This window comes from Theobroma umbraticum, unplaced genomic scaffold, assembly GCF_002168275.2.
Source record: "Theobroma umbraticum cultivar Fairchild unplaced genomic scaffold, ASM216827v3 scaffold_147.0, whole genome shotgun sequence".
Lineage (NCBI taxonomy): Eukaryota > Viridiplantae > Streptophyta > Magnoliopsida > Malvales > Malvaceae > Theobroma > Theobroma umbraticum.
This window is the reverse complement of record NW_018397259.1, coordinates 5,085,609-5,099,848: the sequence shown is the minus strand read 5'-3', so window position 1 is coordinate 5,099,848 and position 14,240 is coordinate 5,085,609. Positions and strand designations below refer to the sequence as shown.

Below are 14,240 nucleotides of genomic sequence, written 5' to 3'. Positions count from 1 at the left end.
TTTTGAATTTGATAAAAAAAGTCAAAATTAATGGTAAAAGAACTATTTTGTAGGAGAGCGAATTATTAATTTTTTACCATCTTTAATTATCAAAAGCATGATGTTAAATTAATAATATGTGTTGATGATACATTTAGATCGTCACTTTAAATAAATTTGATAAATTTACTTTTTATCTCCAAATATTTGCATGGGTACATCAATCTTATCAATAGAAATCTATCAAGTTAAGATACAATACAGTAATTAATAATTATAATCTCATTCATGAATGAGTTACACTTCTAAATGTTAAAAGAAAATTCTGCCCTATTGAATTTCTTTTGCCACTACGAATCATGATTCCTGAATGACCCTTTTTTTTTTTTCTTTTTAGTAGCATTTCTTTAGCCATATATCAGGGTTCACATTCTTCTGATGAGGTAGGTTTAATTAATCCTAGTTTAAGCCTTATAAATAAAGAGAGCTTCTCCTCTCTGTCATTTTATTTCTCTCCAATCTCCAATGGCAGTGGGAAAATCTTTCCTTGTCTCTCTCATTGTAATTGCTTTTACTGTCTCTTTTGTTAGCGCTGGTAATCTCTCATCTCCCACCCTTTTATCTCTTTGTTTTTGCAATTAACTAGGTCAAAGGTAGCTTATGGAGTATATACACACATATAGAAATATTCACATATATAGGATCAAATATAAATAGATAAGCACAACGACTTTGCATGAATGTTTTAGAATAAAAAGATGAAATATCTCTTTGATTAACATAAAATCTTTATCTTTGATGTTCACGTCGTTGAATTTGATGTTGGAAAAGTGGGAATTTAGGGTTAAAGAGTAGAAATATATTAATTATAATGAATTCTGATATAATATGATTGGGTGCAGATGGTGAAGTAGGAGGTGATTACTTTTGCTTTCGTGCATGTTCTGGGGAACCACAGTTTGGAGACGATGAGTGTGATGGGGTTTGCAAAGCCCGAGGATACAGCTCTGGGTCATGTCTTCGCCTACGAGAATATCTCATCCACAATGTTGCTGCGTTTAGTCATCAACTCTTCTAAACGCTCAATAATCAAATCATAAAGGCTTCGATCTATGCTTTGATCAGCCAATAATAATGTATTGATTACCTGTATTATCAGAATAAAAGTACTCTTATATGTCACTATATAAAGCAAAGAAACCCCTTCATGCATATAAAAAGTATTAAATAAATCTATACTAAGATGGACATGATAGTTAATAAATATTTATTTAATAATTCTTCCTTTGGATACAGTGTTTAGAGACTACAATCAAAGAACAAATGGAACTTTTTTTTTAAAAAAAAATAATAGGCAAATACATACATAATTAACCTTTATAAACAAAGTGAAGTACAACCATTTCAAAAACAAAATACAAATTTAATTCCAGACCATGAAAGCAAATGCAAGGTAAAATTAAACCTGTATTAAAGAATTTAACATAATTATTTAAGGTTAGGCTCAATAATCGTAAAGGCTTATAGCTAAATATTCAAATGAAGTCAATGAAGTCTTTTTCTTAATTGAAATTAAGAAAAAAGATTTTATTAAAATTTCATTCTTTTTGCTTTTTAGATGTAAAATTTCTAATTAAACTTTTATATTATAAATTAAAAATAATTAATTTTATGTATAAAAAATTAGTTGTGAGAGATCATTAAATACATATTAAGTTAGTAGATTGGAAATAAAAGAAATAGTTGATAATTAATAGTATTGTGGGAATTGGGAAGTTTTAAAAAAATTAAGATTTATTAGGCACATGAAGAAGTGAGAAAATATGTCATTGTATTAATTATCTTAATTTTTACCTATTTTTAATAGAAAATAAGAAAAATAGTTGAGAATTAATTTAAAAAGAAAGAAATGAGAGACTAGGTAAAAATATTTTATTAATTACCTTAATTTTTATATATTTTTAATATAATTAATTATATTATTATAAAATTATTGAGCCTATGAAAAATTCAGTTAAAATAAAAGATTTGGTGACTTTACACTATAGCCGTACTTGCCATGAAACTAGGTTTTGCTGTGAAAGCTTTTTGTTCAAGTCTCTAAAACACAGACCTGGCCATTTCTTTGAATCGCATTTCTTTAAGCTATTGAACAACAGAATTCACTCTACTCAAAGAAAAGCATGCAGTTTTAAGTGTATATATAGAGAGAGGATGATTTCAACACAATTACATGGTATTTTGATAATCGACTAGAATCCAGAGTCTTTGCATGTTTCAGCCCCTACATGTATTTTGGGGGTTTAAGATGGTTCTAATGTGTTTTGTGGTTGATTTCTTATCTGAAATCATAATCTGTGTCATTAAGGCATCTTGTTGACCCTTGTTCCATGAAAATATGAGTTAGTCACCTGTTTGGTTATGGTGGAAGTGAGAAAGTCATTCTGCTCCTCTCGATCTCTCTCAAAGTCAACTGTGCCCTCTTCTGATCTACTTGCTGCCCCTATTTCCCACTTTACCTATCTATCTACAAGCACACTCCCCTTTACCAAAACAGTTTGAATATCAACCTTTTGTCTTTCTCCGATGGAGTATATATTAAGAGTTTCGTGTTCAATGAAAAAGTAGGAATATATGCCTCTGCTGGGGAAAAGTTGGGATTCTAACTAGTTTCTCGATCAATAGGAATGGAAGTAGAAGAGATTGGTATGCAGCCCACTTCGTACCTTAAGAATGGTGCATTATCATGGCTTATGTCAACTCTTAGAAGGTCAAGCTCTAGCATCCAACAGTATTTCTTAAATAGATCAATAAATAGTCATACTTTCGAAGAAGTTGACTGTTCCCCTGATCAAGAAACGCCATCCTCAGGGAAACGTGTTCTCCGCTTTCATCTACTACATTGCCGCCATCGCCACCACGTCCTCCTTCATCATCATCAACTTAGGACTACAGAAATGTTTTCACGGAAGGCCTGGTTCATGTTCACCTAAACTCACCATGAACATCGACATCACCACCACCATCACCATCACCATCGGCAGAACCCAATGAAGGAGCCGGAGCACCTCTATTGACGCAGCCGAAGCCTAAGTTGATGAAAGCAACGAGTACTCATGGAAACTCATTGAACTACTCCCCAAAGCTACCCTCGAAAAAGCCTACTTACTCTAATCTTCAGACCTCACCATCTCCAACTAATTCGCACCCAGTTTTATCAATTTTACGCCAACAGGAACTAGGCAAAAGCATTCTTGTTCTGGCCATACCAACGATCGTTGGACTCTATTCTTTCTACAAACCTTTGCATACGCCTCTACATTTGCGTCTAGCAGCCATATTTCGTTCGGTGGGGGTTGCTCTAATATGGAATGGTATCCTACTGCGTCGAACATGCAACACGTACTCTCCACACCATCGAGGTCGGTTCGTGCTTCCTACCGAACTTGTTTATTTTGGTACCAGTACTGTGTTGGATTCTGGCGCTGTTACCATTTGTTATAGCCTTTTGTTTTGGAGGGAGGGCTGCTGTAGAGATCGACAAGGAGGAGTCTGGTTACTCAGAATTACAAGTGAAAGCTAGCTTTTCGTTCATATTACTATCTTTAATTTCCGCTCCTTTTTTTCCCTGTTTTGTATATTGGCGATAATTTTCTAGAAAATAAATGAATAATAGAGAAATGGTAGCAATAAGTTATTGTTACATGAATATATTTTAAAAATTTTGTGCATTAAAGGTGAGATTTATAGATGACGATTTCCTGTCACGTAACTCAAAATAAACAATTGCTAGCATATTTATGCATAAATAATTCAAAAAACAAGAAGCATAGAATGTACTCACGTGTGACTTTAAACCCTAATAATTAACTACTTATTTATCAAAAAAATAATTAACTACTTAAATAAATAAAAAAGAATAATTACTCCTTTCCCTCTGACTCTAGGAATAATTAGTAGACACAAACAACAACAATTGCTTTTGGTAATCGTTTTACAGCATGTTTGGTCGGTAAAATGAAATAAAATCAAAATATATTAATTATTTTGTAAGAATAAAATAAAGTATAATAATTATTATATAATTTGGTCTAGAGTTTAGAAATTTGAATTTTAATATTATTTTTATATTTGGTTGATGAAAATAACTTTGAAATGATAAATGAATATGTGATAAAAAGATATAATTATTATAATTTTTTGTTTTTAATTTGAAATATTATTTTTTATAATTTGTTAAAAATATTAATAATTTTTAATTAAAACTTTAATATGATTATTTATCTTAATTTCATTTTTAATATTAAAATATTATTATTTATTTAAAATATTAATAATTTATAATTAAAAAGCTAATTTATTTTTTTAGTTTGAAATATTAATTTTTTAATAATTTATTGCAAATATTCATAATTCATTATTAAACTTTTCATTTTTTTCTTTTTTTCCTCTCTTTCTTTTTTCTTTGTCGCTCCAACTCCAAAGATCTGATCGACATAAAAGAGTATCAAATTGATCACAACTGTCAGAAGACAATGATAATGGAGGAAGTTTAAAGAAAAATTTTTTTATATAATATGTTGGATTTTATTATATATAAATAGTAATTTCACAAAATAATTAAAAATATTTTTATTAAAAAAAATTAATTTACCCGGACTTGCGCGAAGTAGTTATTATCGAGTATGGCCATTTGGTGGAGGACAAAAGAATAGAGGAATCGTTATGCAGTCGTGTAATGACTTTTCAACTCAAAGAAAGTTAAATTTATGCTTTGAACCCCTCTTTAAAATATATACTGTAGATAAATATATAATAAACTTGTCAACTATTTTTGCTAAAACTTCATTATTAACTTAATTTCCTATAATTTATATTTAATAAGGATGATTACATGTGATTTTTAAATTCCTTAAATTTAGAGCTTTTCTTTCAATCAATCAAATATATAAATTATTATTAATTAATTATTGTGCAAACCGGTTTTATTCTATGCTAAACAAGTAAAGACAGTTAAATCATAAAATATTCACTTTTCAAAAAAAAAAATTGAATCTCGAGAAAAAAAATAATTTTTGCTTATAACTTTTCTTAAAAAAAGTATTATCTTAAGCCCCTTTTATTTTTTATATTAAAATAAAAATTTTATTCAATTCTTGTTATATGTAATATGAATTATTATATTTGAAATCAAATTTTTATTCAGTAAAAGAAATTCATAAACTGTTATACATGCTATAATTGTACATAAATTTAGTGTTTCTCTACATTATTTTCACTTTTACTTTGAATTTTTTTTGGATAAATAGTTTTAATTATAAATACCAAATTTTATTTCGGCCCCTCTAATTAGATTTAAGGCTTCCTGCTGAATGTACTGGATCACTGGGTTTCAATCCCTCGCTAATGGCTCGTTTCAAACCCTTAAAGCTGTTTGATGAATTGTCTCAAAGAAAAAAAATCAGCTGCTTTGTTTTCACATTTATGAGTCACTAATATATCCTGGCCGATTTGTTGCAGAGGATTGAGAAGGAAAGATGGATTCTAAGTTGGCCAACACATGGCGTTTGACAGTGAATGAGAAGAATTTCATCAAAACAGCTTTGCTTTCGGAAATAAGAATAGATGGTCGAAAACCCTTTGAATTTCGTAATATCATCATTAACTTTGGCAGGCAAGTACAGTCTTACTTTTATTTATGTTATCTGCTAGTAAAATTTCCTGGGTTCTTTTTGTTTTTTCAGCTTTTGATGTTTGTAACTGTTCTGTTTGGTTTAATAATGTGGGTTTTCAATTTTAGAACCGAAACAATGCTTTGGTTCAACTAAAAGCTTTTTTTGGGTACTTTTTTGAAGAGTTCAAATGAAGAAACTGCGAATTATATTGCTCTATGATTGTTTAGAATATATGCTAATGAAAATTAGGCTCTATTTATTTGTTACTTTGTGAACTATTATTTTTTGGCCATTTATTTTTGCTTTCTAAACAATTTCTAAAATGCGAGAATAATCAGTAGAAAGTAAATTGTTTTACTTGATTAAAATGAACAAGTAATTAAAGTTCAACAACAATTCTGATGTAATTATTCTATATAAAAGTAAAATCATGCGTTTTGTTTTCCAAAAGAAGCTACAATTTTAAATTTTAATTATCCAGATAATATATTTGCTTATGAATCCTAATGTAAGCAAAAAGCAACAACCAAAGGGTACCTTAGTTTAGTAGGTACATTTGCAGAAGTGTAAGGGAGAAAAGGGGATTTAAACCTTAGACCTCAACCTTTCTAATAAGGGTAAGAACTGGTAGACCAAGTCTTTGTTGTTATGCTGATGACAGTTCAATGGTTGTTTGTTGTTATGTTGTATTTTGCAGTGAAGATGGGTTGGCAGAGGTGCAGCTGGGCCAGACTCGTGTTATGGGCATTGTGACGGCTAAATTGGTTCAGCCTTATCAAGACCGGCCTAATGAAGGAATACTTACAATCTATACGGAGTTTTCGCCAATGGCTGATCTGTCATTTGAGACAGGCCGTCCTGGAGAATCTGCTGTTGAGTTGGGACGTATAGTAGATCGTGGTCTAAGGTGATCTTTCTTTTATTAATGTTACAGAGATCATTCTCAAGTACATGTTAGTAATTCTATTTTGCTAATTATGGATGTTTCTTTTAGATTATATCACAATTTACAAGCTGCTGGGAATGTTGTGGCATCTATATTGTGGCTTATTACAGTCTAAACTTGTATATGTAGTTGAAGGTTTAGAGCGCTCTTGCAGGGAAAGTAGGGCTGTAGATACTGAATCACTTTGCATTGTTTCTGGCAAGTTAGTATGGGGCATCCGTATTGATCTCCACATCCTAGATAATGGGGGGTAAGACCAATGTCCATCTTATGCGTTTTGCCAAATATCATTATTTACTTGTTTTCTCCTCCCTAATGTTAAATGTTTACATTTTCTTTTACCAATATGCCTTTTTGGAAACAGAAACCTGGTTGATGCTGCTAATATTGCTGCTTTGGCTGCACTTATGACCTTCCGAAGGCCTGAATGCTCACTAGGAGGAGAAGATGGTCAGGAAGTAATAATACATCCACCTGAGGTGATTTCCCAGATGTCTTGGTATTGAACCTTTTTTCTGCATTTATTGTTCTAGTTGAAAAATATATGTTTGAAGTTGATAAGAATTTAGTGACTTTTTAGACCTACATTTTGATGCTTTTGCATTTATAAGAATTACACAGCCAAAGGAAAATAAAAACTAAGGCAATTACACCAAATTAGAAAGGCTGTGATTAACAAAAAGATTTTGTGAAGTTCTAAATGCCTTCTTTGAATCAATTCATTTATTTGATTGTACTCATGTCTTATGAACTTACCAGCCAGGAATATGTTATTTTCTTTCATATTTGAAATCAGTTGGCTGGTTTTCTGTTGAAGCTTGATGGCTGGCAACATATACTATAGTAAGGATTGTACTTATTCCTTATAAATCTACCAGTACGGATATGCGCTTCCATCATATAATTTAGATGTCTTAATTTCTCTAATCAATTTGGAATCTGTTCTCTAGTTTGTTGTTGACGCTTCATTGCAGATAATACATTCTATCATAAGTTATATCTATTGCAATGTTCAATGGTCCGTTTTAATCCTAATATGATTCTCATGCAATGTCCGATGGTAATGCTGTTGCAGAGACAAAAAAGTCATGAATATATGTTCTATATGTAGATTCTGAAGAATGTCTTGTTTCCAGAAGTTAATAGTTTTCAACGGTTGGTGATCTTTGATGCGTTTTCATTTGGTAATGACTTGACCTGGTTTACCTCTCTTCAGCTGCAGTTGTTTAGTTGGTGCTAGTTGCCCACAGACTGTTTTAATCCCTTGTAAAGGGGCTAGTTTGAGCCCAATAAAAGCATAATAATTCAATTGAATCTGGACTAAGAAAAGCATCCAGCTGCAGGTCTGAGCTATTAAGTTCTGTCTAAATAAGCCTTTAGGATGATTTCAACCCAATTAGATGGCTTAATCTTGCTGCACAAAACTGCTAAAGTAAATAGAATTATTTTGATAATCCACTAGAATCCAGAGTCATTGGATGTTTTAGCTCTTACATGTGTTTTGGAGTTTGAGATGGTTTTAATGTGTTTTGTGGTTGATTTCTTATCTGAAATCATAATCTGTGTCATTAAGGCATCCTTTTGGCCCTTGTTCCATAAAAAAATGAGTTAGTCACCTGTTTCGCTCTGGTGGAAGTGAGCAAGTCATTCTCCTTGTTTCAATCTCTCTCAAAGTCAAATGTGCCCACTTCTGATCTACTTGCTGCCACTATTTCCCATTTAGTCTATAAGCACATCCCTTTTTACTATTATTAAAAACCTTAAATTCCTATTCATCCAGGTGTAATCCACAATGTACAAAACTTACTCCTTAAAAAAATCAGGAGTTTAATGATTTTGTTTCTTGCATTGAAGATAACTAATTTGTTGTTGTTATGCTTCTCTTTTGTTTAATTTAGGCTTTTGACGAAGTTGTATATTGCAACATGTAGTTCTTAATAATGTCTTTTCTTTTGATAGATGATGGAGCCACTTCCTTTGATAGTACATCATCTTCCAATAGCAATTACTTTTGGATTTTTTATTGATGAAAGCATTGTGGTAAGTAAACCTTTTTCGGAAACTTTCAGGCTACTTGTAAGGGAAACATCTTGTTCAAAGCTAAAGTTTGTGTGCTTTATTTCTGATGTGATGAGATGTCATGAAGGTGATAGATCCCACCCACAATGAGGAGGCTGTAATGGCTGGAAGAATGATTGCTATTGTTAACGCAAATGGTGACATTTGTGCAATTCAAAAAGCTGGAGGAGAAGGTGTCAGTCAGAGTGTTATCATTCAATGTTTGCAACTTGCTATTACAATGGCTGCGGGTATAACTAAGCAGATAAAAGAAGCAGTAAGTATTTTATCTTCAGGATAGTCTGTTGAAACTTAAGGGAAAATGCTTCTCAACCGTTCAGTTACTTGCTTGGCATACCATGATAATTCGTTTATAGATTCTAATTGGTAGCTATGGAAGACAATTGTCAAGGAAACGTTCTTTTGAGAATTTGCAGCAATATGCTATTGAATTAGACTCTTTTTGGTTATTATTTATACCACATACTCCTTGGTTCCAGAAGCTTAAAGTAAGAAGTGCATTTGGATTAAAAAAACAAAAAATATTGTTAAAGAATTAAAAATTTACTTGGCATAGTTAACAACATGCATGTTTTACTTTTATATTGAGTAATTATGTTTGAATTGGTGTAATATCTTAAGCACTTGCTCATTTCTAATCAAATTTCATTATGCATTTTGCTATATAACTTTGCACTTTTTGTCATCTCAATATGGTTGATTTACACCACTTGTTCATATCTACTATTTTTGATGCATAATAAGATTAAGTTGCCAAACGAAGCGGCAAAATCTTTTGAATATGGCAAATATGCTGTTTTCTGAAGCTAGGAAATAAGATTGTTCTCTGATCGTGTTACTCCTCCTCTTTGCCATCATCTCTCTGTAACTATTGAAGGGACACAACTGCTTCTGACATAACCCAGAGACACAAGTGCTTCTGACATAACCCAGAGAAATACTGAACCAGAAAGAAAAAAAAATTGGAAAGCTTATGAGGAATCAAGAAGTGCAGCAATTAGATGGTTAACCGATTTTCTTTTTTCTTATATATGTAATTTCTATCCAATACAAAACCCCTTTTCCAACTTTTTTTTTAATATGCATCTAGCGAGGGAAAAAATTTCTTCCTCTTTGATCTTGTTACTTGTTTCGAGAAGTGTTTTGCTCATCGAGCTTTTATCGTCTGCCCAGAATAATACTTGTCCAATAAATTGATGTAGGTTGAAGCATACAACTCAGAAAGAGCTTTACAAAAGATCAAGCGTGAGCCTAGTTGTGGGGGTAATAATATAAAAGAGAGCCAAAACCAATCTATTGATAATAAGGGCATTGAGGTGGCAGGTCAATACATGGAGAGATTAAAACTTGTATCGAGGGAAAGCTGTATAAGTCAAAGTAATGATGATGAGGTTGATTCAAAATTATCTGCACTGAGAAGAGGGACAGATGGCAATGGTATCAATTTTACCCGTGGCCCACTTAGTTGGTAAGATTTTAGCATGTCAATATTCATATATTCTTATATATAATTTGTATATTTACTTAGTTTTGGGACTTTTGAATTCTATTTTAACCAAAATTGTGAAAAGAACCTTAGCCCCTTTATAGTTCCTTATCTTTTCTATGCATTTCAATTTAGTGTTCCTTTGTTATATGTTTTAATTTCTTTTTCTTGTTCTATAATTTCGCATTATAACAAAATTTTGAAGAATTTATCAATAGGGACCAATTATTTAGGGTTCAGTATGATTCAAACCTTGTTTTGACTAGAACAATGGATGCATATACCTTTCTAAATTTTCAAATGCAGTGCAATATTATTTTTCTTATTTGTTTTGCTGGTTTATTATTTATGCATGTTTCTTGTTTTTAAGGATTTTTTTTTTTGAAAGGTTTTTACTAAAAAGGCTACAACTTCATTATGCTATCAAAGCTTGAGTATAGTTTCAAAATATGCATGAAATTTGTTTGAGCTGGTTTTATCTAAAATACACTGTCTATTTACTTTAAGTGGTGGATATTTGACAAGTTTACCACAATAGTTGACAAGTTTACCACATTGAAAAACTTGATATGACAGTTAAACTGAAACTATAGCAAAAAGAGTGAGCAGCACATTGATGATGTTTGTTGCATGTATCATCAAGTAAGCTTTACTTTCTCGCATAATGCTTTGTGCTTGGAACTTATTTATAGAAATCTTGCACTCCTTCAGTATATGGCTAGGAGAATTGCCTGCCATTCAATCAATTTTTGGGATATATTCTGTAACCTGTCTTCATTGGGATATATTGTGCATGGTTAAGTCCTTTCTTAATGTTTAGCTGCATTTTTTTTTTTTTGTTCTATTTGTGTTATGTGATAAGATATGATTTTGTCGGAAGTTAAAGAACCAGAGGCTTTCTGTCTTTACGTTTTAATTCATTGAACTCTTTTAACTAATGCTAAAACTTTTTCTTGCTCCTCAGGGATCCTTACTCAAAAGGTGTTGATCCAGAATTTTTGAAAGCTTCATTAGCTTCGCAAGGTATGCATTTTTTTTTTCTTTTTTTTGGTTCCCCTACTTTAAAATGATCAGTGTGTGTTTCTCTAACTTCTTACTAGTGAACTTTTACCATCCTCATTTAAGTGCTTGGTCTCATTCATTACCTTCAAGTTAGGATCCAGCCGCTGGCTTTATTTTGCACAAGTTGACATAACTATTACTTACCCTCCTGTTCATGGTATCCAAGTCAGTGGATGTACATTCTCTCCTTGAATAATCTTTGTTTCTCATAAACATAAAAGTGGTGCAGTCGGGATCTTAATCAGACATAGGCTTTGATTTATATCATAGTCTTAGATGTGTGGATAGAAACTCAAAAGACAAAAGCCTAATGCTGTTAACAACCAAGACCAATTATCTGAAAGTTAAGTTGCTAGAGTACCACCATTGCTAGGTTGGTCCTTTACTTTTACCGTATCTGAACATCTCTTGGTTTAGGAATAGGATCTAACCTTACATAAAATGACGTCAACTTTATGAAAGTCCATTTCCTGCAAAACTAGAATACCGTTGTACCTGATGAATAATTATTTACACTTTCTTTTGAATGAAAGACTTCTTTACTGTCGAACAACTGGGCTGCAAATGGGGTTGTTTTTATCTGAAGAACTTGGAAAGAAGTCATTAGTTTAGCGTAAACCACAAGTTGATCTGTCTTCTCACCTGTGGAATTTGTAGGTTTATCAACTCGCAATAAGAAACAGGGGTCAAGTGGTGAGGAAAAGCCTGGTGAAGCTGAAGGAGAGGAGCCGTACAGAGATGCTAATCCAAAATCGTCAGCTGTTGATGCATCTGAAACTGAAATGCAGACTAAAGGGCAGAAAACATTGAAAGATGCTGTAAAACCTAAGAACAAGAGGAAAAAGAAGGGATCCTCCATGATTTAATTTGAGAACATATCCGTTACATCTTTAACATTTCACACATGTTTGCTTGTAAGTTGCTAAGTTATTAGTTAAAGCAAATCTTAGAGGATTCTTCATGAAATTCAGTTAATTTTTTGTTCCTAAAAGCTAAAACAGTTAGTAAGTTTAAATGAGTGAAATAAATAAATAGAAATAATTGGATAATTCAAATAATGGTTGACAATAGTTTTACTGGGAATGAAAGGAGAAATGGGGAGCCTCTATCATCAGGTCATTATGGTGAAAGGCCTGCAACTCCAAACGAATATACAACTTTTCAGCCTGGGCTGGAGTGTGAATATTTCTTTTAGGCTTCCAAATCTTGGCAATGAAAAAGAGGTGTGAATAATAAAACAATAACTAAGTTAATAATGCACATGAATTGATGATGAAGCATATGCCCCTGCCTAGGGAAAAAGCAGAGTGGCGGTGGGGTGCATCTGTTCTTAGTGTAATAGCAATATAAGGTAACGCGGTTGCGGGACCACAGCAGAGGTCAACCTGAGACGTGCAAGCCATGAATTCAATGCCGTTCAAATTCAGTAGGCAATCATCATTCCTTTTTAAATTTCTTCCACCATTCAATAAGATAAAGCTTCCCTCTGGCTACTCAACCATAGCCGATGCTGCATTGTAAAGATCAAGAGTTACTTTTCATTGTACATCTTTGAAAGAAAATTTTAATGTTCAACAGTTGGATTACTTGAATTATTCATAAATATTGTTAATTTATATTTCATGTCATTTTTTGAATAATCAAATAATATAAAAATAAACAAAACAATATCAATTACTTTTTTTTTTAACTCAATACGTAATATGTTTTCATATACGGACTACCAACTTTGAACTTTGAACGGATTTCTCCATTTTAGCCTAAAATATTACAAGTTACTTTCAAAAGTTACCATCATCATCGAAAAATTATATATTTAATCGTATAATTTCAACAATGTTGCTGGAAATTAAGAAGCATAAGAAAAAAAATTAACACGGGTAAATTATATTTTAGATTATTATTTTATATAACTATGTTTAAATTTAATTTATTGACAGATTTTTTTTGAACTAAATACACATGTTTTAATCTATTAAGCAGAGATAGAGATTTTAAAATTTATTACCTGTGCATAAAGAGTGATAAGTTTTAGACTTTTTCATTTATATATTATAGCAGAGTCAGAATCCGAAAGAAATGGAAAATATGATTTTGCCAAAAGGCAGCCCAAGTCAAAGAAATGTGATCACACGGAAACTGAAGTCTCCTATCTTAACAGCCGCAGAAGTTAGAATGGAAAACTCTTTTCACTATCTGTTCCTTATCAGATTCACACGCATATGTTATATATATATATATATATTATAGCAATTAATTTATATATTACATCACTGAAAGTTACCAAAGAGCACATTTAAATTAAAACAATTCGATAATCCCTCTTATATAAATTCTTTTAGTGATTTGTACTTTGAAATATTTGAAATTAAAAGTTTAAATTTTTGTAATTAATAAAGTCTCTGTACTTTGTATTGCTGCTTACCCCTTTTGCAAAGCCATTTCTTTCACACCGCAGCATTGAAATGATGTCTTGATGACTGATTCAAAGGATAATCAATTACAATGTCCTCTCTTTGTTTATCTTTAATTTAGTGCTTTATTTTTTTATATTAGTGCTATCTTTATTGTTCTACAATGGCTTTACTGTACCCACATTACATACATATATTTCGCCAAATGCTTCTTCTTTTTCTTTCTCTTTGCACAAATAAACATACACTTTCGTTTGATAAATCACGTGTTATTTATTTAATTGCACTTGAGTATTTAAGTTATTACATAATATTACATGAATCTGACATGACAAAGAATCGCATTTAATTTTTTTTTTACTAAAAATGATGTAAATCTCAATATATAATATATCAAATAATTTTTACAATACCAATTAAGCACTTGTAAAAATGTTATTATTAAAAATTCAATAGTCAACTTTCAATGGTGAATCTTTTATAGACATGGATTCTATATTATATATATTAAATTCTTCACAAGTTAGTAAAATTTTGCTCAAGCTCAAACACGAAATTAAAATGTATTGATCAACCGTAATTGATCCCCAACCTTTCGT

General features: G+C 31.5%; 1 protein-coding gene across 1 annotated transcript; it reads left to right on the top strand.

Moving 5' to 3' along the window:
- Positions 1-5,188: 5,188 nt before the first annotated feature.
- Positions 5,189-12,285, top strand: LOC110415919 (exosome complex component RRP45A-like). Its single transcript, XM_021427699.2, has 10 exons — positions 5,189-5,388; positions 5,500-5,653; positions 6,352-6,561; positions 6,755-6,850; positions 6,965-7,079; positions 8,560-8,640; positions 8,747-8,935; positions 9,882-10,147; positions 11,130-11,188; positions 11,885-12,285. The coding sequence occupies exons 2-10, from the start codon at positions 5,517-5,519 to the stop codon at positions 12,091-12,093; spliced, it is 1,362 nt and encodes a 453-aa protein (XP_021283374.1). The 5' UTR covers positions 5,189-5,388; positions 5,500-5,516; the 3' UTR covers positions 12,094-12,285.
- The last annotated feature ends 1,955 nt before the right edge of the window (positions 12,286-14,240 follow it).

Bases quoted from the DNA above. Each gene is read 5' to 3' on its own strand.
- LOC110415919 (XM_021427699.2), top strand. From the start codon at position 5,517: ATGGATTCTAAGTTGGCCAACACATGGCGTTTGACAGTGAATGAGAAG. The intron at 8,641-8,746 runs GTAAGTAAACCT...GATGTCATGAAG, and splicing joins TTATTGATGAAAGCATTGTG to GTGATAGATCCCACCCACAA. The intron at 11,189-11,884 runs GTATGCATTTTT...TGGAATTTGTAG, and splicing joins AGCTTCATTAGCTTCGCAAG to GTTTATCAACTCGCAATAAG.